This window comes from Oryzias latipes, chromosome 13 (genome assembly GCF_053564925.1).
Source record: "Oryzias latipes strain Hd-rR chromosome 13, Olatipes_Hd-rR_3.1".
NCBI classification, from domain to species: Eukaryota; Metazoa; Chordata; class Actinopteri; order Beloniformes; family Adrianichthyidae; genus Oryzias; species Oryzias latipes.
This window is the reverse complement of record NC_136249.1, coordinates 36,999,147-37,024,511: the sequence shown is the minus strand read 5'-3', so window position 1 is coordinate 37,024,511 and position 25,365 is coordinate 36,999,147. Positions and strand designations below refer to the sequence as shown.

General features: G+C 47.3%; 1 protein-coding gene across 1 annotated transcript; it reads left to right on the top strand.

Annotated features, from left to right (window-relative positions):
* Nucleotides 1-794: 794 nt before the first annotated feature.
* spint2 (serine peptidase inhibitor, Kunitz type, 2) lies at nucleotides 795-6,806 on the top strand. Its single transcript, XM_078929854.1, has 9 exons — nucleotides 795-1,337; nucleotides 3,371-3,541; nucleotides 3,798-3,908; nucleotides 4,221-4,382; nucleotides 4,462-4,521; nucleotides 4,725-4,892; nucleotides 4,979-5,023; nucleotides 5,201-5,309; nucleotides 5,386-6,806. The coding sequence occupies exons 1-9, from the start codon at nucleotides 827-829 to the stop codon at nucleotides 5,477-5,479; spliced, it is 1,431 nt and encodes a 476-aa protein (XP_078785980.1). The 5' UTR covers nucleotides 795-826; the 3' UTR covers nucleotides 5,480-6,806.
* The last annotated feature ends 18,559 nt before the right edge of the window (nucleotides 6,807-25,365 follow it).

Sequence of the window (25,365 nt, the reverse complement as noted above, 5' to 3'; positions counted from 1 at the left end):
ACATGGACAGATACCCAAACATGGACAGATGCACAAACATACAAACATGCACAGATCTGTGCATGTTTGTGTGTTTGTGCATGTTTGTGTATCTGTCCATGTTTGTGTGCTTGTGCATGTTTGTGTATGTTTGTGTATCTGTCCTTGTTTGTGTGTTTGTGCATGTTTGTGTATGTTTGTGTATCTGTCCTTTTTTGTGTGTTTGTGCTTGCTTGTGTATCTGTGCATGTTTGTGTGTTTGTGCATGTTTGTGTATTTGTGCATGTTTGTATATCTGTGCATGTTTGTATATCTGTGCATGTTTGTGTGTTTGTGCATGTTTGTGTATCTGTCCACGTTTGTGTATCTGTCCATGTTTGTGCATCTGTCCATGTTTGTGCATCTGTCCATGTTTGTGTATCTGTCCATGTTTGTGTATATGTCCATGTTTGTGTATATGTCCATGTTTGTGTATATGTCCATGTTTGTGCATCTGTCCATGTTTGTGTATCTGTCCATGTTTGTGTATATGTCCATGTTTGTGTGTTTGTGCATGTTTGTGTATCTGTCCATGCACAAACACATAAAAATGCACAGACAAACAAACATACACAGACTCACTAACAGACACACGAACACTCAAAGACACGCAAACAGACACACAGCATCATTAATGTCAGTGTTGGTTTTTCAGTCGTCTGTGTTTTCTGACAGAAACGCTTGTCAGATGCTTGAGGATATAAACTACATCTGTTTTTTTTGTGTGTCACTTTTCTTCTGCGTTCTTTTTAATTCGTTCTTCCATGCGTCAGTGGGCGTGGCCTCTAAGCCGCACCTGCGCAGGTAAATGTTGCTGCGACACTCAGAGGGCTTCAGAAGCGGAAGTGAGAATTTCCGGGACGCAGCGCCGTGGTTTCTTCTCTTCGTCTACGGCAAGAAGCAGAAAATGTTGAGGTTCTGCGGGGTTCTCCTCTGGTTCCTCGTGGCGCCCAGTCTGGCCCAGGACTGCGAGTGGGACCAATCCACTGATCCAGATCAGGGTCTAGACCCGATCTCCCTGGAGAACGGAGCGCGCGTCCTGGTTTCGGAGCCAGGTGACGCCATCAGCTGCCGTGCGGCGTGCTGCCAGGACCAGAACTGCGACCTGGCGCAGGTGCTGCTGGGCCAGGACGGAGAACGTCGGTGCGTGCTCGTGAGCTGCGCCGGCGCTCAGTGCGTCCTGCGCAGAGATGCGCAGTCGCTGCTGTTCCGCAAACAGCGCGGAGAAGCCCAAGAGAAGGCGCCAAGCCCGGGGGACGCGCTGCGCGTGCAGCCGCTGCTGGGCCTCTGGGAGCCGCGAGGCAACGACACCAACAGCAGTGAGTGACTGATCGATCACTGATTGATCACAGCTGATCAATAATCGCTGATTCTCAGCAGTTTCAAACAAATTCAGTTGTTGATCTGAACAGACCAGGAAACAAACGGAGTGAATTTGTTGAAAAAAGTCTCTATCGTGTGTGTGAGTGTTTGTGTGTGTGTGTGTGTGTGTGTGTGTGTTGGGGGGGGTGGCGTCGTCATATGTGGTTCTGCTCATCTTCAGAACCATCAGAATCTGGACCCACGTGACTGAGTTGGTGTTGACTTTGAGGATGCTGATGTGGTTCGCCCCATAAATGCAGTGAGGTTGGGGTGATGAGCTCACCCCGCCCCTCCCCCACAGGTAGAGCTGGGTTTCCGGTATTTCTGGTCAGACTGGTTTGACTTTACAGAAAGTTCCTGTTTTTCTTTGAACACCTGAAGGGTGACGTCACCACTCACCTGTTTTGGTGCAGGGGGAGGACTTGTGTTTGGGTTTTCCCAAACTGGTTCTGGTCGGAGGTCAACTCTTTGGTCTTGTGAGTGCATGAGGACAGTGGTGGGTGGAGTGGTCACCCAGAGACTCTGAGGATTTGAGCCCAAACCCACTGGTGTCACACAAAATGAAGGCACCATTGTCCCATGAGACAGACAGCTGCTGGACGCTCCCTGAAAGCGGCAAACGTTCAAGGTGGGGGCCAGCGGGCACCACATGCTTCTACTGAGGCATCTGATTGGTCCGTTTAGAAGTTGAATAAGTTGTGATAAAGAATAAATATTGGGAAATCGAAAAGAGGATTATCAGGAACATGTTAAAAAAGAATTCAGAGCAAGAATTCTGACCATAGAATGACTACTACTACTCAACATCGTCACCTGGACCGCCCACTTCCATCTACATCCACGGTCTCTGCCCTCCCCTCAGCCCTCATTCCACTGCCGTACAGGTCCACATCCTCGTCTGGATTACTATAACTCTCTTCTGTTTGGACAAAAAAAACCTCCACATACATCAACTGGTCCAAACCGTCTACCGCCCCCATCGTCACTCAGACCCCCCCCATTGTCACTCAGACCCCTCCTCCCATCACACCTGTACTAAGCCCAGGCTACCCGTCACCCACCGGGTCACTAACAAATCCTCCTTCTGACAGTCAAAGCCACTCACAACCCCCCCCCCCCCCCCCCAATATCTCCCTGACGTCTCCCTCCTCAGGCCCGCCTCCTCCCTTCAACTTCTCATCCCCACCGTCCACCTTGTCACTATGGGGAGCAGACCCCCAACTCTTGGACCCCCCCGAAACATGAACTCAGTCCTTCACTTCATCTCCAGCATCTAAACACCTTTTCGGACTCGCCCACTCGTCCTGAGTGGCGTGCACGTGTCTCTGTCAAACGTTTAACTTATCATCTGTGGTTTTACGTTTATCTCTGTTCAGCGACCTTCAGTTCTGAGAAATAAATGCAAATTGTTATTATTATGGCTTCTTGGAGCCAGCGGGTACTTCCTGTTTGGAATGCCAGGGGGGCGGGGTCACTCAGTTCTCAGAAACATGAGGCTTTGATTGGGGGGGTGTTAACCCACCAGAGAGTGACTGACTGCAGCTCATAGTTGAGGAAACATCTCCATCCGTTCTAGATGAAAGGACTTGAACTGCGTTCCAAAGCTTTAGTTCTTTATCTTCACTCGTGAAGACCAAACGCTGCCGTGGATCTCAAAGGCGACTCAAACGCTGATGCCCAGGTTTAACGGACGTAGAATGTGTCCCAGAACGTCCACACCGCCCTGATGAAGAGCTGACCTTCAGAAGTCGGCAGTTTGTCCTTCGGTGTCTAAAGTTGTGGTCTTTATTCTGCAATTGGTTTTCTTTTCAGAGACTGTACGTTGCTGGACGCTTGCGTTCCTTGGTGTGGGGCTGAACAACCATCGTGTGGTGTGATTGTGTACTTGTTTTTGTGTGTATTAGTTTGTGTGTGGCTGTGTGTGTGAACAACCAGGCATGTGGATGGTTGTGTACTTGTTTTTGTGTGCTGACCCCCTCGTTCCCTGCAGCCAGGTGCCTGCAGCCGGTGAGGACGGGTTCGTGCCGGGCGGCGTTTCCCCGTTTCTTTTACAACGCCAGCAGTGGCAGCTGCAGCAGCTTCATCTATGGCGGTTGCGACGGCAACGACAACAACTTTGAGTCTCAGTCCGAGTGTGAGGACGCCTGCCGCACAGTTCCAGGTGAGAACGGGAGCCTTTTCTAGAGGTTTTGAGGTTCTTTTGGTCTGGAAGAAGCAGAGAACAGTACAATATTTCAAAAATCACAGAAGTCTAGAAATACTTGAAAGTTTTCATTCCAGGATGGTAGAAGCAGCTGATCAACCTCACGGTTCTCCAGTAGAACCGAATGTTCCTGTTTGTTCTGTAACAGAAATTTCTCTTTCAGTTTGTACACCCCCCCACCCCCGACTATCTCACATTAACTTGGTATTTGTAGTTTCAGGAAGAGCTCTTCAGGAGGACCAGGCTTCTGCACCCCACCAGTCTGGAGTCAAGGCTCCTCGGATGGCTCCAGTTCCATTGAGGTCGGCGGACCCCCAGAGGATCGGTGAGTTGGCGGGTCCCTTCCATCCTGGGGGGGTGGGAGCCACAGAGGCCCTCCCCTTGGATACATGTACTCACATTTCCTCCATGTTTGACCTGGGTCAAAACCAGCTGGGTGTTTCAGGGAACCATTTGTGGTTAGTGGAACCAGCTGCTCATGGCTCCAGGTTTTGGCCGTTTCTGGCTCTCCCAGACTAGCTGGTTGTGACTGTTCAATTCAAACATTCTGACAGCTGTTGAGTGAACATCACTGTAGCCTTGAAGGAGTGGAACCGTTAATGCTGACATAACTGGGGATGTCCAACTGTCCAATCAGAGAGCTGTGGGTCCAAACCGGAAGTGGGTCCCTGCAGGGCGGCCATGCAACGCTGGTACTACAATGAAGAGACTGGCAGCTGTCAGATGTTCCTTTATGGAGGCTGCAAAGGAAACAAGAACAACTTCCTCTCAGAGGAAACGTGCAAGGCTGCCTGCACAGGTAAGGAGACAGGTAGTCCGTGTTTGCACCTTTGGGAGCGGTCAGGAATGAACTTGCAGGTTTTTTTGTGCTTTTGAAGCTGTTACAGCTCTGCCATCCTCGAAGAAGGAGTCAGAGGAAGGTCATCGAGATGCCAAAGGTAAGATGCTGATGGTGTGGTGAGACCAGAACCTTCTGGTGAAAGGTCACCCGATCATGACCGCAGGTCAGAAGTGTCTTTGTAGTTCAAGTATAGATGTTGTACTTCTGAAGTACTGCTCAGACAACAATACTACCTGTAAAGCAGGGGCAGGCATTGTGGGTAATGGGGGAAAGTGGAACCAACATGTGCTTTTGTTTCAGACCACTGCAATCTGAAGCCGGACCCTGGACCCTGCCGTGCTGCCTTCCCAAAGTTCTACTATGACAGAGACTCTTTCTCCTGCAAGTCCTTCATCTACGGTGGCTGTAGAGGAAATGCAAACCAGTTTGACACGCCTGAGGCGTGCATGGCAAGCTGCAGCGGAGATGGTAAAGAGACCTGACAAATACAGGGCTGTTGGTTGCACTCACAGACGCTGGTTTCTGGTTTCACCTGCTTGTGTTTGTTTGTTCAGGCGTGTTCCATGGTCACAGTAAAGCTCATAGCCGCTGGACTGCTGGTGAGTTTGACAAATGAAGATTCTGATCCTGCTTTGATGGGAGCTTTCCACTGATTAGTTGTAGATGATAAATGGCAGACATCAGAAGTCATCCTGGTGTTTCTAGAGGGTTGGGGTTCTGTGTTCTGGCAGGTTCTGGTCAGGAGTTTCTAAATAAGAGCTTCCTGTTTCCTTCAGCCTTCTTTTTGTTTGCCACTCTGGCTGCCATCTCTGCTCTTCTGCTGGTGACCGTGATAATCATCACGCTGAGACGCCACCGCCTGGTTCGATCGTCATCTTCCATCAGGTAGTTGTCATGTTGACAGGAGCGCCACCTTCAGGTCATGAACTACATCACTGAGTCTTATCATTTTGTATTGCAGCGATAAAGAGGAGCTTCTACCGGATCTGGACGAGATGTCCTCTGTGGAGTCCCTGTCTGTTCCTGAGAGCCCGAAACCAGAACAGAAGGCCTAACACCATTCTGGTTCTGTGCCAGAGTGCAGTCCCTCCTAGAACAGATCTTTCTTGGAGATGGGCTGTTGGTTCTGAGAAAGATCGGCGCCAAACCAAATCTTTTAGCAAGGCTGATCTGTCACCAGCAATATTTGATCTTCAGCCATTCATCCTGCGGAACAGTTCAGAAGAACCTTGGTTCTGACCAAAAATTCCACTGTTCATAAAAGCCCAAAGGGTCGAGTTTAAATCAAGAACTGTGGTTCTAAGTTTTCTTACTGGTGTTGAGTTCAACTAAAAACAGAGCCATCAAACCAAGAGTTCCTCTTTGCTGGTTCTGTCTGTTCCTCTGATTTCAGAAACACTCTGGCTTTAGTTTGTCAGAAACGTGATCCAGTGGCATTGATTAATGTTGATTATTACCAGTTTACTTGGAAGAACTGGTCGTTGTTCTTCTTGACTTGAGGGTCACAGACCACACCCTTTTTCCTGATGGGAGGGTGTTCCTCCGGTCTCATCTAGGTCCTTTCCTGCCATCATAGTGCTCCTTGGTTCCTCCTTGGGTTCTACTGTTTCATGTCTTGATCCATATGAGAATGAGATCAGTACAAGACAGATCATCAAACTGATGCAGTGATTCATGACGGGGAACCAAACACTGAGAACTCTGGAGAAAACTGTCTGAATCTACAAGAGAATCCAATAATGGCGGAGCCAAGAACCGCAGTGAACCGGCTTAGAACCTGGTCTGAGTCCAACACAGACCTGAGGAAGGAAGAACTGTAAAAGACAACAAACCTGTGTTTTTTATAACCTGTGGGGCAAAGCAGACTGTTCCTAGAAGATCAACCTGCTCTGCTCTTTAAAACATTGCCTTAACAACATGTTGCCCCTCCCCCGTGATCCAGGCCAAGCTTTGATTGGCTGCTAGCAGGAAATGATCCATTCAGATCAGATGTGGCTGATGATGCAATAAGGTGACAGATCAACCAACGAAAGAATAGCCTGTTGCTGATCTTCTTTTTCTGTAGACTCAATTTAGAAAGAAAAAAGAATGTAATCACGTATTGATGAACTATTTATACTTTGGGACTTTGATTGGTTTAGATGAAGTTGCTGTGATTTTTCTTTGAATCTGGACGGGGTTAGGTGTAGCCAGCTGATGAAGCTGTAGAAGTGTGGAACTGATGATCAATAAGACTTTTGGGAAATATGGAGTAATTATTAATCAAAATGCTCTCCCATAACCCCCCCCTACAGCCCACTATTGTTTTTATTGATTTTTTTAAATGACTTTTAAACTGTTTTACTGAATTTTGAAAATAAATTCTGTTTCTTCTGAAGAAAACGTCTGTCTTTGATCAGATCAATTATGTTTAAATTCAAACTCAGTATTTTAGCAGGAATGTCTTCAAAGCTCCTGTTTTCCATCTTTCTTTGGGTCATTTTTGTGGAGGGTGTAGTTAATTTGTCTAATGTGACTGGATAATGGCTGTCAATGACTGTCAACAGTAAAAAGGAGCGCTTGCCAGTTTCAGCTGGGCGCCAACATACTAGCAAACCATTGTGGGATTTGTAGTATCGGTTCAGTATATGCCGCGGGCCAGCTGTAATGCACATTTGATTTGATCTCGCGGGCCAATTATAATTGCACCGTGGGCCTGAGTTTGACACGTGACCTAAGGGATTTGAACACAACTGGTTTGATAAGTTAAACAGTTTATTTACTTTATTTACTGAAGACATGACAGATCACCTTTACAAGAAACCAGTTCTGCCTGGTTTGACCAAAGGGAAAGAACTCTGAGCGGACCCCACGTCTACCCTTAGCTGCTCAGTCTCTTCCCGTTGACAACACAACCTGTGAAACCTTGATTCAAATGTTATACGTGTTTTATGGAGAAATCTATCATCTACAAAAGCTGCCACTTTGCTGCCATGACTGAAGCCGTTACAGTTTTATTTATCGGTGATCTCACCAAGACGTTTAACCCTTGTGCTATCCTATGACCCCCCCTTCCATTGAGGTGTTCTCCCTACCTTGTCAAAGGTGGATAAGGTGGAAAGATTTCATGTAATCCATGGACACCAGTGAAGATCACAAATCATTGAAGAAAAAAGGTTCAGAGCACTGTCTAGTGGGTCTAGATGACCCAACTCCCAATGTTAAAGTGCCTAGGATAGAACAAGGGTTACGATCAACGGAATAAAAAGTGTCAGAAAAAACTAAATCCACATCTGTTTGGAAGACATTTTCTTTGGCTTCATCTTCCCGTTGCTCAGCAGTCATAGTTTTCCAAAATTCCTTCTTGCTTCCATCAACAGTTTCTTTGATTTACCCAAACAACTCTTCTCCACTGTTATTTAGAACCGGACTATTGACTGTAAAAACAAGACACTATTTTTGGATAACCGGTTTGACAAGATCATATTGGTTTGTCAATTGTTTAAAGAACGTCAGCTGTTGTATAATTACCCAGAATTCCTTTAGAAATATGCATGACAATGTTGATCAGCTTTTGAACGATTTTAACTCTGTGTGTGAGAATATTTTAGACGCTATTGCCCCTTTTAAAACAAAGTGCTGTAATTCAGCACCAGAGCCGTGGCTCAACGAACACACTCAGACGCGCCCTTTAGTTCATTTTCAGCCTGTAACTCTCAGAAATTTCTGAGAAAGTTAACCTGAGACCCTCTTATTGTCCAGGGGACAGTATTCCCCTCAGACTGCTGAAGGAAGTCTTTAGTTCTATCGGTCCCTGGGTAGTCAGTTTTATTAATACTTCTCTTCTTTCAGGTTGTGTCCCAGCTGTCTGTAACCCTTGTGCTATCCTAGGCACTTTCCCATTGGGAGGTGGGTCATCTAGACCCACTAGACAGTGCTCTGAACCTTTTTTCTTCAATGATTTGTGATCTTCACTGGTGTCCATGGATTACATGAAATCTTTCCACCTTTATCCACCTTTGTCATGGTGGGGAGAACACCTCAATGGAAGGGGGAGGTCATCTAAGATAGCACAAGGGGTAAACATGCTGTGGTGCAACCACTTCTTAAAAGGAGCAGCTTGGATCCTTCTGTTCTCTCAAACTTTAGGCCCATATCCAAGCTGGCCTTTCTGTCAAAAGTTTTAGAGAAGGTGGTTTACCTTCAGCTACAGGACCATCTAGATCAGGGGTCGGCAACCTTTATCACTCAAAGAGCCATTTGGATCTTTTTACCACAGAAATGGAACCACAGGGAGCCACAACACTGGTTTTGGCTATATATCGCCATAGTTCATTTGGCCGTACTTGTATTGATTTAAAATGCTGTCAGGATATTTATTTAAGTATTTATTTTAATTATTATTGAGCGTGATGTTTCCTTTTTTCTTTTGTCAATTTTTGACAACCTTGAAAAGACTTTTCCGTCTGTCAAACACCCAGGGTTAGGATGAGTAAGATGATGAAAACAAAGGCAGACTCCTTTTTTTTCTTTAAATCCAGTAAACCAAATAAAGTAAATTCATTTATGGATGACAACTATTTTTATTAAGAAGCAGCTATTAGTTTGTTGCAGGTCTGGAATCTCGGTGACTCTAAGCCCCGCCTCTCTTCCTGTTCACATCCTCTGCAGCTCCAAGTTGTTCTCCCCAGCGTGCAACCCCCCCATAACGGCTTCTACACAGCGCAACATACGGTCATCATAGCAAACAGTTGATAGGATAGTAGGGGCGCCCTAACGCAAATATAATTAATTTAACGCGGAAATGGGGGGTTTTAGTCTTGGAAAAAAAAAAGTACTACAATGAATTTTTATTTTGGCGCTCATGTGCCCCGCACGAGATCGCCACTGGCTGTCTCTTTAGAAGAACTTTCCATCCCATAACAGACCCTGGTCGTCTTCACAGCGCAAACACGTGTGCTCACCCTGCACTCTTCCTCCTGCCCGCTCCCACAAAAATCTTAGAAGATGACAGTTATTTTACAAAATCACATAGAGCCGCAGCACAAGGGTGAAAGAGCCGCATCCGGCTCCGGAGCTGCAGGTTGCTGACCCCTGATCTAGAGCTTTATGGCATCTTAGACAAATTCCAGTCTGATTTTAGAGCACGTCACAGTACGGAAACGTCTCTACTCAGGGTATGCAATGATTCTGAAGCTTCTGCTGTTTAATCCTTCTTGACCTTACCGCTGCTTTTGATACGGTGAATCATGATATTTTACTCTCACGATTAGAGCACTCCGTTGGTGTGAAAGGCACAGCGCTTCAGTGGTTTAAGTCCTATTTATCCATTAGGAGTTTTTCTGTCCAACTGGGACCATTCTCATCCACAAAGGTCCCACTTGGACTTGGGGTACCTCCAGGCTCAATTTTACGCCCTATTTTATTTTCTTTATATCTGCTTCCACTGGGCTCCATCTTTGAAAAACATCATGTGTCTTATCACTGTTATGCAGATGATATCCAGATTTATCTACCCTTAAAATCTGGGGGAGCCCAGTGTGTAGAGAACCTACAAAGGTGTTTAGAGGAGGTTAAAGCCTGGATGAACATAAACTTCCTCTGCTTAAATGAAAGTAAAACCGAGGTCCTTCGGTTTGGGAAAACGGACCTCCTGACAGGATGCAGCAGTGCCATTGGGTCATTAGACTCTAACCAGTCTTTCATTAGGAATCTTGGGGTCACTTTAGATTTTCGTTTTAAATTTGACAAACAAGTTAGTGCAGTGGTCCAGTCCAGCTTTTATCATCTGAGATTAATCAGTAAAGTGAAGCCATATCTCCCCCATGACACCCTGGAAAGGGTTGTTCATGCATTCATCTTTGCCAGACTGGACTATTGTAATCCTTTATTCCGGGATTGACCAGTCTCTCCTCCACCGTCTTCAGCTGGTCCAGAATTCAGCTGCCCGACTTCTAACGGGGACCAGACGCTGTGATCACGTCTCACCAATACCATGCTTTCTGCACTGGCTGCCTGTTTCTTTTAGAACTGATTTTAAAATCTTTCTCTTGGTTTTTAAATGTTTACATGGTCTGGCACCTCCTTATCTTTCTGAGCTCCTGCAGAGCCATCGTCCTCGTAGGGCTCTGCGATCTGTAGACCAGATGCTCTTAGTGGTTCCAAGGACTCGACTGGTGACCAAGGGGGACAGAGCGTTTACAGTGGCTGCTCCTAAACTATGGGCAGTGGCTAGACTCTGCTTGGAGCTGGTCTAGAATGGAGATGTAAGGCTCCTCCTTCCCTCCACTAGCCTGGGTGTACACCTTGGGCAAGTGTTAGCACACCCTGAGCCTCCCTAGTCAGGGTACGACATTGGCGGTTCTGGCTATCAACTCGATAACAGTTCCGGCAGTCGGCAGTGATGTCTATGTCAACTGGTGCACTGGGGTTCTGTCCTCTTTCCTTTTTTTTACTTCTACCCTTCCTCTCCTCTATTCTTGATCATAATTTATCATTTAGTTCTCCATGCCTCTGTTTGGTGCAGTGCGATTCATGTATTGTCCCTCTTTTCCTCTCCCCTCCTGGGGAGTGGGAGTGCTTCCAGACTCCAGTTGGCTCATCCGTGCTCCAGTTCCTGACCGTTTACCTTGCCTCTGCTCCTGCTCCTACACCTGGCTGTGGATCCTGCCTCTGGCTCATCTCTGGCTCGTCTCTGCTCTGTACCTGACCGAGTACCTCGCCTCTGCTCCTGCTCCTACACCTGGACTTTTATATATGTAGTTGTAGATTTAGATAAGTTAATTCTTCTCTAAGATTTCTGGTAAATCGCCTGTCCGTCCTGGGGGAGGATCCCTCCTTCATGTGGGCACCCCTGAGGTTTCTTCGTTTTTTCCGGAATCCGGTTTTTTTGGGAGTTTTTCCTTACCGCGAAGGGGGGTCTAAGGGCAGGGATGCCAGTATAGCTTAGTAAGTTTGTTAGTTCATTTTAGTATTTTTCTATTGAACTCTTTGTATTCGTGATCCTTTTGATTTCATGTTTTACTTCGAAGCCCATCGAGACGACTGTTGTTGTGATTTTGGGCTATACAAATAAAATTGAATTGAATTGAATTGAATTGAACTCGGCAACATCTCTGGCAACAAGCAACAGAAGAGTTATGCAGTCGTCTCAACTATGTTGTGCCACTGGGCAACATAATCTTCTGCCAAGGGACACTATTGTGCACCATTTAGTGTCGTCATCGTAGGTGCAGCCTCACTTTAATCATGGAAGTAAATTCGAATTTGACAAGTCATATTACCGCATTCGGGGTAGCCGATGCGCCACAGGACACGGCCGTGGTGAACAAGAAACGAAATCCGTGCAAATCACAATCACAATCACTCTAAATAAAGCTTGGTGCATGGAATGTAAGAACAACAAACGACAGTGATGGTTCAATCAGACCAGAACGCGCAACAGCCATCATAAGTAAAGAACTGGAAAAAGCCGCTATTGATATTTGTGCCTTAAGTGAAGTTCGTCGACCTGGAACGGGAAATCTTGTTGAGAAAAGCCATACAATCTTTTGGAGCGGAAGTGACAAGAAAGAAGCAGGCGTGGGTTTTGCCATCAAGAACGATCTCCTCACGCAGTTTGATTTAAATCCAACCCCAATAAACGACAGACTTTCCATACTACGAGTAATGTTAAAAGGTGGTGACTATTTGACGCTTATCAGTGTGTATGGACCAACAATGCAGAGGACTCAAGAAGAGAAGGAGCAATTTTACGAACAGCTTGGAGATTGTGTAGAGAATGCAAGAAATGACAGCATTATTATTCTAGGTGATCTAAATGCCCGTGTTGGAAAAGACTGGTCATCCTGGCCCTCAGTAGTCAGAAAACATGGAGTTGGAAACATGAATTCCAATGGACTCATACTACTTGAATTTTGTTCCAGGTATCAGTTATGTGTCATGGGAACCGTGTTTCAAATGAAAAACAGTCTTAAAACCACTTGGCAGCATCCACGCTCTAAACATCTTCACCAAATTGATCATGTACTTGCCAACGCAAGTGCAAAACAGTATATCACTACTGCAAAAATTGACACCACAGCTGATTGCTTTACAGACCATAAACTACTAACCTCAAAATGCAAGTTCAGAATTCAACGTAAAAAGAAAGGTTTGAAACCCCCTAAAAAATTTGATATCACGTTAACTTCAGAAAAGAAACAATGTTTGAAACTGTTTCTTGATGAGAAGCTTCCAGATTGTAACCTTGATTGGGAAGAATTTAAAGTGACCTTGCAAAAGAAAAAAGTAGCAAATGACTGGTTCGACGATCAAGACGAGGAGATACAACAACTCTTGAAAGATAAACAAAAGAATCGAAATGAATTACGCGAACGCATCAGGCTTTTGAAAAATCAATGGTTTCATGAAAGAGCAGCAGAGGCTGAACGTCACGCTCAGTCCAAAAACCACAGAGAATTCTATGCAGCTATCAATAAGATCTACGGTCCCAGGAGTAAAACCACACACCCAGTACGGTCGAAAAGTGGCGCCCTTCTTACATCAACCCCGAGCATCAAGGGTAGATGGGTAGAACACTTTAGCGAGCTACTTAACCAACCAACAACTGTTGACGCGAGTCTTATTGATGATATCGAACAGCTCCCAACCGATGTCTCACTTGATCTTCCAATAACTGAAGAAGAACTTGATATTGCACTCAAAAATACAAAACTTGGTAAAAGCCCCGGTCCTGATGGTGTTTTGCCTGAAGTACTTATACATGGTGGTAATACCCTAAAAGCATTCCTTTTCAAGATTATTTCAATGTTCTGGATCACTGAAAACATACCATCAGAAGTTACCGACCCAAACATCACCATCCTCTTCAAAAAGGGAGACCGAAGTCAATGCGGGAACTATCGAGGGATTTCTCTGTTAAGTGTGGTGGGGAAAGTGTTTGCTGATATCCTCTTACAGAGACTCAAACGCATAGCTGACAAGGTTTATCCCCAGTCACAATCCGGATATCGTGAAAACAGAAGTACCATTGATGGAATCTTTACTCTCAGACAACTTATGGAAAAAGCTAAAGAACCACGTCAAAACATGTACATTGTTTTTGTTGATTTTACCAAGGCTTTCGACACCGTAAACAGGGACTTTCTCTTTAAAATCTTGAGTGAGCTCGGCTGTCCACCAAAGTTCGTCAGGCTGATTCAAAGTCTTTATTCTCAAGTTAATGCCCGTCTTATTGTCGATGGAGTCTTGACCGAATCGTTTGAATATAACAGTGGTGTGAAACAGGGATGCAAGTTAGCACCCACACTGTATGGTATCTATGCTTCAGTTCTTCTTCTACTTGCATACAAAAATATTAGCCAACAATTCAGTATCAAAATTAGATTCCGCTACGATGGTGATCTCTTTGACTTAAAGAGATTGAAAGCCAAAACCAAAACCTTTACTAACTTTATCAGAGAAGCACAGTACGCTGATGACATCGCTATCTTTAGCGACTCCTCACTTGGTCTGCAGATATTGCTAACGGCATACAACGACATGGCAAAACGAATGGGTCTGTCTATCTATATCCAAAAGACTGAAACTATGTGCATTGGTCCGGAAGAGCAGTTTTTCATCAACGGCAAGCCAATCAAAAATGTAAACCGTTTCAAATACCTAGGGAACATTGTTACCAGCGACTGTTCAGTAAAAGAGGAACTAGTCACACGTACACAAGCTGTATCATTTGCGTACAGTCGGTTACGTCAACGTGTTTTCGATTCCCATGACCTTACACCCTCGACAAAGCTGAAAGTTTATACCCAATGTTTGACGCCATTACTTACATATGGTTCCGAAACCTGGACACTGTACCGACATAACATCAATCAGCTTCGGACAGTCCAACAGCGTCATCTGAGGAAAATACTAAGGATAAAGTGGAACGACTACATAAGCAACGAAGAGGTGTTACAGCGAGCGAATGCTGAGGATATTGAAATCACCTCAGTTAAAAGTCGTTTGCGCTGGCTCGGTCATGTATCTAGAATGGATAACAATCGTCCTGTAAAATCCCTCCTCTATGGTGAACTTGACGATGGTATTCGTCCTGTTGGTCGACCGAAACTAAGATATAAGGACACTTGTAAAAGTATTCTGAAGTCAGGAGGAGTTTTAGATCAATGGAAGGAGTTGGTTGCCGACCGACCGCTCTGGAGAAGAACCATCGTAAATGTTTGTGAAGCCATGAATGCAAACCGTATTGCAAGCTATAACCGAAGAAAAGAGCACCGAGCACGAAAGAAAGCCTTGAATGGAATTTGAACTTGATAGAATTTGTCTTTATTATTTATGCTTTAAAGTGTTTTACCCGTATCGGGTTTAGGCGTATTATTATTATTATTATTATTATTATTATTATTATTATTATTATCCTAAACTATGAATCGTCTTCCCCTGTCAGTGAGATCTGCCAGATCCTTAAATGATTTTAAATCTCTGCTAAAAACTCCTCTTTTTACATTGGCTTTTAACACCAGAGAGAATGTTAATTAGGCAGCTTTTTTTAGTGTTTTCCTTTATTGATGATTTTATTATCGTTTTACTGTGTTTATTTGAATTTTACCGATGGTTTTAGTGTATTTATACTTGTGCAGCACTTTGGATGCCTGGCAGATGTTAAAATGCTATATAAATAAAGATTTAAAAAATATATATAGAACCAAAAAAGCAGAGGCAATTCCCTGTGGTGTCACAAATGCTTTGGTGGGTTTTTCGGTCTCATTGTTCCAGTCGCTGTTTTCACAGTCTTTGTTACAGAGCCGAATTCATTTTCTAAACTGCTAAGGCTGATGAGGTCACAGCAAATACTGTGGGTAGCTGGAAATGCCAAATTCAAACCCAACAGGGTGTAACACTGATGAACAGCGATGCAAAACAAACTACAAATGTACAAAAACCGTTAAAATCCGTTAGTCTGCTGTAGCTCACACTCTTAATAGCAGACCAACTAAATCCATAAAACGACCTATAAAAGAGAGATCACATTTAAATCCTGTTCTGTGTCTATTATTGTGATTAAGGTTGTGTCTGAATTCCTTCCCTACTCACTATATAGTCCACTATATGGCGCGTTTGCCAGTTTGTAATGCTGTCCCAATCTACAATTCCAAAATCCAGTGTCCTAGAAATTTCCCAGAAGTCTTTGCGAAATTCTTGTGTGCATCGATGGTCACTAGATCGGAGAATATAGACCAGACAGCCTCACCCCAGAGTCCTCATCCTCGGCTTCCTTTAGAAGAAGGCGTGTCAGGGGCATTGAGGAGATATTCTTGCCGGTACCTGTCGGCTGCCTCTGGAGTAGCACTAGTCAGCCAGGCCTGGTGGGGCTCATTCTTGTAGCTTGACGGCATCCCTTACTTCTGGTATCCACCACCGGGTTCGGAGGTTACCGCCGCTCCGAAACAATGGAGGTGGAAAACATGGTCCACTCAGACTCGATGTCCACAACTATGACGAGCACAGAAGTCCATTTTAAAATCATTAAAGCTGTTTATTAATGCAAGGAAATGTTATGTTTTAAGAAAATAACCGTTCGTTTTCTCCGATCAATACTGAAACACACTAGTTTTTGACGCAATGTTATTCGTTTTTGGGAAGATTTTTTTTGTTGGTGCTTCTCAAAGTTTAATCTCATTTAATTACAAAAATACGTTTCCTGTTCATTGGATTGGTTTCTGGTAATAAATGATTTGATTTATTTAATCTTTGATTATTATCTGGGAAATATTTCATTCACAAGAGCAGATTCTTAAAAATCAAAGAGAGAGAGAGAGAGATCGTGTCATGGTACCCCCTGCTGGCCCCGCCTCCTCATCAGGTTCACCTGAGGACTCCAGCTGCGCTTCATCATCTTCATCAGCCGGGGGACTCTTAAGGACAACCAGGACCCTTACTCGACGCTAGTTCGTTGTACTCCACGGTGCACTCTCTGGCCTTGCTCGCTATTCTAGTCCATGTATTATCTGCCTCGCCTAACCTTGTCTTGTCTCTGCCTGCCTAGGATCACGATCACGCCTGTCACGTTCTGGACTCCGACTCACCTTCGCTCTGGTCCCTCCTCGTCGCCCCTCTGGACATCCTTCTGGAAACACGGTGTTCGCCGCCAAGACCCTCCAACCATCCACAAAACATCCTCTCTTGGAACCCTGTCATTCCTCCATTAAATCCTTTACTACTCGTCTGCCTCGCCTGCCGAGTATTCCTTCCGGGTTTCAGCATCTGGGTCTGCCACAGTCTCGTCAGCCATGACAGAACGAACTAGCCATATCCCCGACCCAGCTGACCCGGACGGTCTCCGCCTGGCCCTGAACCAACAAGGTATGTTGCTCTCCCGACAAGCCGATGCCATCGCTCAAATGTCCGCCACCCAACAGGAATTATTTCGCCGGTTGGATAATCTCACGCGGACCCTAGCTGACCAAGCCGCTAGCTCCGCCGCCACTGCAGCTCCCGCTTCCGGTGACCTCACCAACATCACTTCCGCCTCCTTCGAGGAAAACATCAGGGCGCAACCGGAACCATACAACGGCGACGTAGAGGCATGCGGCGGATTTCTGCTACAGTCCAGGGTGTAATTCCAGCAATCCCCCAGGTACTACCAGTCTGATCATCGCAAAATTTCTCTGATAGTTAATTCTCTCCGCGGCAAAGCACTCCAGTGGGCTCAGGCTTTTCTAGCCGCTAATCCACTCTCACATCTTCCCTATGACCGTTTTATCGGCGAGTTCCGGCTAGTGTTTGATCAGCCACGCAAGCAGGAAGAAGCTACCCGGCGGTTGCTCGGCCTCAAGCAGCGTAACCGACCGGTGAGTGAACACCTCATAGACTTTCGCATTCTAGCGGTCGAATCGGGCTGGCCGGACATCGCTCTCAAAGGTATTTTCTACCAATCACTAAACGAAAAGATAAAGGATCATTTATGTACGCAACCTGAAGCGGATAGCTTTGAGGAGCTTGTAACTGCCGCCCTCCGTTCCGACATACGACTCCGGGAACGGCAAAATGAGCGGAGTTATTCTAATCGCCGATCTGCCACAGAGATTCCCCATCACTCTCTCCAATTTTCCCAACAACCGCCTATCGAAGCCTCTATAACTCCGGCCGACGAACCCATGCAAATTGGGAACTCGCAGCTTTCCCCGGAAGAAAGACTTAAGCGCCGTAAGGACGGATTGTGTTTTTATTGTGGAGACCCAGCTCATATTGTCTCACACTGCCCAAAACGGTTAAACTCCCGAACCCCTCGCTAAGCGACAGGTCGCGAGGGGATTTATCGGAAAGAAATGCCAAACCTTTTCTTTTTACTCCTGTCAAGTTTCTTAACCCAGTTCATGAACTTAGTGCCCTTATTGATTCTGGTGCTGAACATAGCCTCATTGACTCAGGTTTGGTTCGACAACTTGGGTTACCGGTAGAACCGTTGGATACTCCCGTAAAAGCTGCGGGTTTAGGGGGAAAATTGCTATCCAAAATAACCTTGCGCACCGAGCCCATTCAGCTCATTACTTCCGGGAACCATCGTGAGTACCACCAGTTTTTCGTCACCAACGCTCCTCAAACGCCCGTCATTTTGGGGTTTTCCTGGTTATGCCTTCACAATCCCCAAATAGACTGGTCTAATTCTCGGATCGTTAACTGGAGTACGTATTGAATGGCAAACTGTCTACACTCTGCTCTTCCCACTACAGCCATTCCCAACCCTCCTGAAAAAGAGGATGTGGATCTTTCCAAGGTGCCGTCATGTTACCACGATCTCAAAACAGTATTTAGTAAGTCTAAAGCTTGTGCGCTACCCCCTCACAGGCCCTATGATTGCGCCATCGAGCTTCTCAATGGTGCCTCCCTTCCTAAAGGGAGGCTTTTCAATCTATCCGGTCCTGAGAAGCTCTCGATGGAAAGCTACATTCAGGAAGCTCTAGCACTCGGCCACATTCGGCCTTCCACCTCCCCTGTCGGCGCAGGGTTTTTCTTCGTCGAAAAAAAAGATAAGTCTCTCAGGCCTTGTATTGATTACCGAGAGCTCAATCAAATAATGGTTAAGGATAAGTACTCACTCCCCCTCATTAACTCTGTCTTCGATTCCGTTCAGGAAGCCAACTTATTCACTAAATTAGACCTCCGTAACGCGTACCACCTTGTTAGAGTCCGGGAGGGGGACGAATGGAAACGGCCTTTAATACCCCCCTCGGGCATTACGAATATCTCGTCATGCCCTTCGGCCTCACCAACGCCCCAGCTGTTTTCCAACGTCTGGTAAACGACGTTTTGCGCGACTTCCTCAATCGCTTTGTGTTTGTCTACTTAGACGACATACTCGTTTACTCCAGTAACGCCACAGAACACCGTCACCACGTCAGGCTTGTCCTGGAAAGATTGTTAGAAAACAAACTCTATGTGAAAGCTGAAAAATGCGAATTTCATGCCAGTTCAGTTCCTTTCCTGGGGTACATTCTCGAGGCTGGCAAGATCAGGCCAGATCCTTCCAAACTCCAAGCTGTCTCTGACTGGAGCGTTCCGGAATCCCGTAAAAAGTTACAACAGTTTCTGGGCTTCGCCAACTTTTATCGGAGATTCATCCGTAACTACAGCGGAATCGCAGCACCACTCACCCAACTCACCTCAGTCAAGGTCCCCTATGTTTGGAACCCCGCGGCGGATGCTGCTTTCAGGAGGCTCAAGGAACTATTCACCACTGCACCCATTCTCATTCAGCCTGATATCCACAAGCAATTCGTCGTGGAGGTCGACGCCTCTGACTCAGGGGTAGGGGCTGTGTTGTCCCAGCGGGAATCTGCCTCGGGTAAACTCAAACCTTGTGCATTCTTTTCCAGAAAACTCAGTCCAACAGAGCAAAATTATGATGTCGGCAATCGTGAGCTCCTTGCCATCAAGCTGGCTTTGGAAGAGTGGAGACATTGGGTGGAGGGGGCTGAACAACCGTTCATCGTGTGGACAGACCACAAAAATCTGGCATATCTGCGCTCAGCGAAAAGGCTGAATTCTAGACAGGCCCGTTGGTGCTTGTTTTTCGACAGGTTCCAGTTCACTATCACCTATCGCCCAGGTAGCAAGAACGGCAAGCCTGACGCCCTGTCTAGAAAGTACAACACTACGGACGATCATAGCACTTCTCCTATCCTTCCCGACTCTCTCTTCATGGGGAACCTCACTTGGGACGTGGAAACCAGGTTGCTACAGTGCCAAGGTGAGAAACCCGACTCTGTTACCTGTCCCCCTGGCACCCTGTTTGTTCCCCACAGACTCAGATCTGACGTCATCACGTGGGGGCACAGTTCCAAAATCGCCTGCCATGGGGGAGTCCGTCGGACACTCATGCTGCTGAGACGCCGGTTTTACTGGCCCACCATGGCTGAGGATGTGCGTCAGTATATCGCTGCCTGTACCACCTGTGCCAGGGCTAAAACCTCCAACTCCCCACCTGCCGGCTATCTACACCCTCTATCCACGCCTGGTCGACCTTGGTCCCATATCGCGGTGGACTTCGTGACTGGTCTGCCTCCCTCTCATGGATTCACGGTTATCCTGACTGTAATTGATCGTTTTTCGAAGGCTGCTCAATTCATCCCGTTGCCACAATTACCTACTGCCTCTGAAACTGCCGACACCCTTGTCAAACTCGTTTTTCGTCATCATGGCATACCCTCTGACATTGTTTCTGACCGAGGTCCGCAATTTACCTCTCAGGTGTGGAAGGCTTTCTGTTCCGTCCTTGGGGCCTCCACCAGCCTTTCTTCTGGCTACCACCCGCAGTCCAACGGCCAAGCTGAAAGGGCAAACCAGGAGTTGGAGGCGGCCCTGCGCTGCTTTGCGGCACAGAATCAGGAAGATTGGTCTGACTACCTCGTGTGGGTGGAATATGCCCATAACAACCACCCATCCACAGCCACTGGTATGTCGCCATTCGAAGCATCGTTGGGTTACTCTCCCCCCTTATTCCCTTCCCAGGAGCTCGATCTGGCGGTGCCCTCCGTCCAACTCCATCTGCAGCGCTGTCAGGAGGTTTGGCGCCAGGCTCGGGCAGCTCTCCTTCGGACTAAGGAGGGTAACCGCCAGTTCGCTGATCGTCACCGCACTAAGAGCCCTCCTTACGAACCTGGACAGCAGGTATGGCTGTCGTCTAAAAACATTCCCCTCCAGGCCACGTCCCGAAAGTTGGCTCCTCGTTTTATTGGTCCGTTCGTCATAGAACGGATAGTCAATCCCAACTGTGTCCGCCTGAAACTACCAGCTTCTCTCAAGATTCATCCGTCTTTTCACGTCTCCCAAATCAAGCCCGTCCGCCAAAGCCCTCTTTGCCCGCCGTCCGCTCCCCCTCCTCCCGCCCGGGTCATCGATGGTGGCCCGGTTTATACGGTCAGCCGCGTTCTGGACGTCCGACGCAGGGGTCGTGGGTTCCAGTACCTCGTTGACTGGGAGGGGTACGGCCCGGAGGAGAGGTCATGGATTCCTCGCTCCTTCATTCTGGACCGCGTTTTGATAGATGACTTTTTTCGGGCGCACCCCGATCGGCGTCCTGGCCCGCCTGGAGGCGGTCGTTGGGGGGGGGTACTGTCATGGTACCCCCTGCTGGCCCCGCCTCCTCATCAGGTTCACCTGAGGACTCCAGCTGCGCTTCATCATCTTCATCAGCCGGGGGACTCTTAAGGACAACCAGGACCCTTACTCGACGCTAGTTCGTTGTACTCCACGGTGCACTCTCTGGCCTTGCTCGCTATTCTAGTCCATGTATTATCTGCCTCGCCTAACCTTGTCTTGTCTCTGCCTGCCTAGGATCACGATCACGCCTGTCACGTTCTGGACTCCGACTCACCTTCGCTCTGGTCCCTCCTCGTCGCCCCTCTGGACATCCTTCTGGAAACACGGTGTTCGCCGCCAAGACCCTCCAACCATCCACAAAACATCCTCTCTTGGAACCCTGTCATTCCTCCATTAAATCCTTTACTACTCGTCTGCCTCGCCTGCCGAGTATTCCTTCCGGGTTTCTGTATCTGGGTCTGCCACAGTCTCGTCAGCCATGACAGATCGGTAGACTTCAATCATCCTGAAGGACATTTTTTTTATTTCTTCCTATTCTATCCAAATAGATATGTGTGTAATCTTTTGAAGTTCTTGTGAAAAAAAGAGAAAAAAAGAAAATCTTGAAATTATGGCGGCTCCTCACCTGAAGGAGCACCTGAATACGATTGAAACTGAAGATAACTTTAAAGACACAATAAAACACAGAACCACAGAGGATTTTGAGACTTCCTGTTGTTGCATAAATGCAAATGTTTGTCTGATGTTTAGCATTAAAACCTCAATGATTATCAGTGAAATAAAGAATAAAAGTTTCAAGTAAAATTATTTCTTATTAAAAATTTCTAATGATAAAATAGTTTCTAATGATTTTAATTACCACAGCCATTTATTTAAATAGAAATCTTCTTTTTTTAAATCAGAATCTGTAATTCTTTGTAAACTTTATGTAATCAATCCCACCGGCTATTGAATGCTGTCTATGTTCTGTGCATTCATGCACGTTGTAAACTGCATCCATTCTTTCTTGTCTTGCATACTTGCATTTTGTTCAATAAAGTTTTTTTTTAAAGTACCAAATTTCTTACCAAAACTTTTTTTTTCATTCATATACAAAGTTAAGGTGAGCAAACATTTGAAATGCATGTACAAAAATAAAATAAAATAAAAGTAGTTAAGGACAAGGCAAACAATTTAAAACAACAATAGTTTTGATATATTTTGATACATTACTGTAGTTTTCTTGTTTTTTGTATGAAATGCATGTAAGTCAATTATAATATGACCAAAAGCCCTAATCTGCAACTTATTCAATACAAGATTCTCCACAGAACTCACTACACCGGACAGAGGTTATTTAAAATGGGTCTCAATCAGTCTGCTATATGCACACAGTGCATAGGTAACAACATAGACCACTATTTGCATGCCCTGTGGCTCTGTCCACCTGTCCAATCATTCTGGCGTAAGGTTTGTGAGGATTTATCAATCTGGTTTAATCATAAGATTCCTGCTTGCCCCAAATTTTGCTTATTAGGTGACCTGAATAACATCAACATGGAATCTAACAAGGCTTATATGGTTCTCAACGCTGTATGTATCGCAAAGAAAACTATCCTCCTAAACTGGAAATCTAAAAATAATCTTAGCATCAACCACTACAGAAACCTCATGTCAGAGCATATTAGTTCAGAGATAATGTCCTCCACAAAAAACCTGTCGGCTTCAGACTCTCCCTGGCTCCAGCTGGTTAGTCACATCACCTAGTAGGGGTGGGATGGTGATAGGTTGAGCCGGGTCCTGGCTGGTTGGGTGGGCTGGGGTGGGTTTGGGGGGTGGGGTCTGCCGGGCCTGTAGTTCTCCCGGTTCGGGGCTCTGGTTGCCTGGGTGGGGTGGTGGTGGGGGCGCAGACTCTGCCGGCAACTTGGCAGGGGTTCCTGGGCGGGTGCCTTCTGGGCGCAGGGTAGGCAGTGCGGCTGACCGGGAACGGCGGCCGGGTGCCGTGCTGGGTGGCTGGTCGCCGTGGCGGGGGCTGGGGGGGGGGGGGGGGGGGGGGCTTGGGGCTCTGGGGCCTGGGGTCGTCTGCCCATGGCCGGTGTTTCGCCCGTGGCCGGTAGTTGGCGCGTGGCCTGGCCCCCCGGGGGTCGACGCCGCAGTCACAGCAGGGGTTAATGGGTTCACTTGGGTGGGTTTATTTCATTATTATTATTATTATTATTATTATTATTTATTTTATTATTATTATTGTTATTATTATTATTATTTTATTATTTATTTATTTATTTTGGGGGGGGGCCTGGGGGGGCGTTGTGCTAGTCCTTAGGGAGGCCAGGGTATGAATGGTGGGGCTGGACCCCCTGCCCCTCCGTTCTGGCACCGGGACCCTTCCTTGCTGGCTGTCTCTCGGCGCCACGAGGCTCTGGCCTCCAACTGCGGCTGGCTTGCCGTTTCTGGCTGCCCGGCCGCTCTGGGAGGGGGGGCGCCTACCGCGGCCGGCTGGGGGGCCGGTCGCTCGGGGGAGCCTTCTCCCCCGGTTGTGCCCATCCGCCTGCTCCTCCCCGCTCTCACCCAAACAAATATTGCACACAGGCACATAGGGCCCCGGGAACTGGATGGGAGGGGTATGCTGGCGGGGCTCACTGGGGATGCCCCTCTCTGGGTTCTCGTTGGCACCCGCCCTCCTCCCCGCTTTTTACTTGCATATTAGACACTCTGATTCATCTAGGGCCTTGTGGAGAGGGTCTGGTGGAGGGGGGCACGGTAAAACATCCGTGCTCACCTTTCGCTGGCCCCCCCCACAATTTTAACTTCCTCTGTAGACACACACACTGCATGCTAGCAGCACACACACAGCAAAAACACACCACTCACAGAGGGACTCCGGAGTGGGGGGCTTTGCGGCTTGGCAGCGGTGGGCCCTCCACACTGGTGACCTCCTATTTTACCTGCAGCACACACACAGCACTCCCACACATCCATACATGGGTGGGGTCGGGGGGGGCGGCCGGTCTTCACCCGCCTGGTCCTCTCAGGGCGGCCGGGCTTATGGGTATCCTGTCGGCTGCGGGAAGGGTCGGGCATACGGCGCTGGGGGTCAGCCGGCTTGGGGGGGGGGGGGGGGGGGGTTACTGCGTGGCGGCGGGGGTGGGGAGGGTAACCAGATGATTGTGAGTATGTGTGTGTGAGTGCATGGGTAGGACGGACTTGGGGGCTGGCTCGCTGGGACCCTCTGGGGCTTTCCCTCCCATCACAGAGAGGGGAGGGCACTGAGAGGGTTGGGGAGGGGGGCTCAGATATTATGGCGGGGGGGGGGGTTGTAGTGCGTAGGGTTTTAGGGTTATGGGGGGTGGCTGTGGGTGCGTGGCGATCCCTGGGTTGCTAAGGCCGCGTGCCTGGGCTGGCTTGCGGAGACGAGGCGCCGGTCGGGTGGTGGCCGGCTCATGGGTTCCGGGGGCCCTGGCTTCGTCCCTGGCCTTTGTCTCGGTGTCCGGCGCCCGGTGGCCCCCATGGCTGCCGCCTGGTACGGCTAAGCGCTCCTGTCTTGTGGCCTGGGGGCCGGACACTGGGTTCGCTTGTGCCTCTGGGCATTGGGGGGGCCCCTGTAGGGGGGCCCTCTCTGTGCCTGGCTGGTGGGGTGGGCGGTCCCCTCCTCCTCCCCTCCCGGGCTGCCTGGGTCCGGATGCTGGGGGGGCTTCTGGCCTGGGGGGCTCTCCTCCCCTCTCCTGGTCTGGCTGGTCTGGCTGGGTAGGTTCTGGCTCCCTTTATGAACACACGGTTCACGTCGGCAGCATGCATGTATCTCCACCCCCACGTGCACGTGCACACTCCACACTGCTCCCTGTCTGCTTCATCCCTCCTCCTTACCTACAGTGTATTGATGGACAGTTTTTTTTTCGCTCATCTTAGTGTCAGATTTTCACCTTTGATGTAACATTCGTCTTTCCAGCAGATCTGGTATAATTGTTACAGCTTAAAATAATAACTTATTCAAATCAGTGCTTGTATCCCCCACCTTTTCACCTTTCTTCCTTTTACTCTCTTCCACCCTCCCCTCACATTCTTCCCCTCTCCCTCCCCACACACACTAAATGTAACAAATAAATAAAAAATAATACGACAAAAAGGGGTTTATACAAATCTACACTCTAGTTTCTTGAAGCTATATAACCTCTTTTTGTGATAGTAAAATCTGTCCAACACAAAAAGCCTTCAGCTCTAATCTGTTTGCTCAGCTGTTGGACAGAACAAGTTAAAAAAAAAAAATTATAATGATCAGAAAAATAAATCAAAAAGATACTAAACAAAGGGCGAGTTTTTACATTTACATGAATGAATCAAGTGTTTGCACAAAATTATAACAAGATTGATGACATCAGAA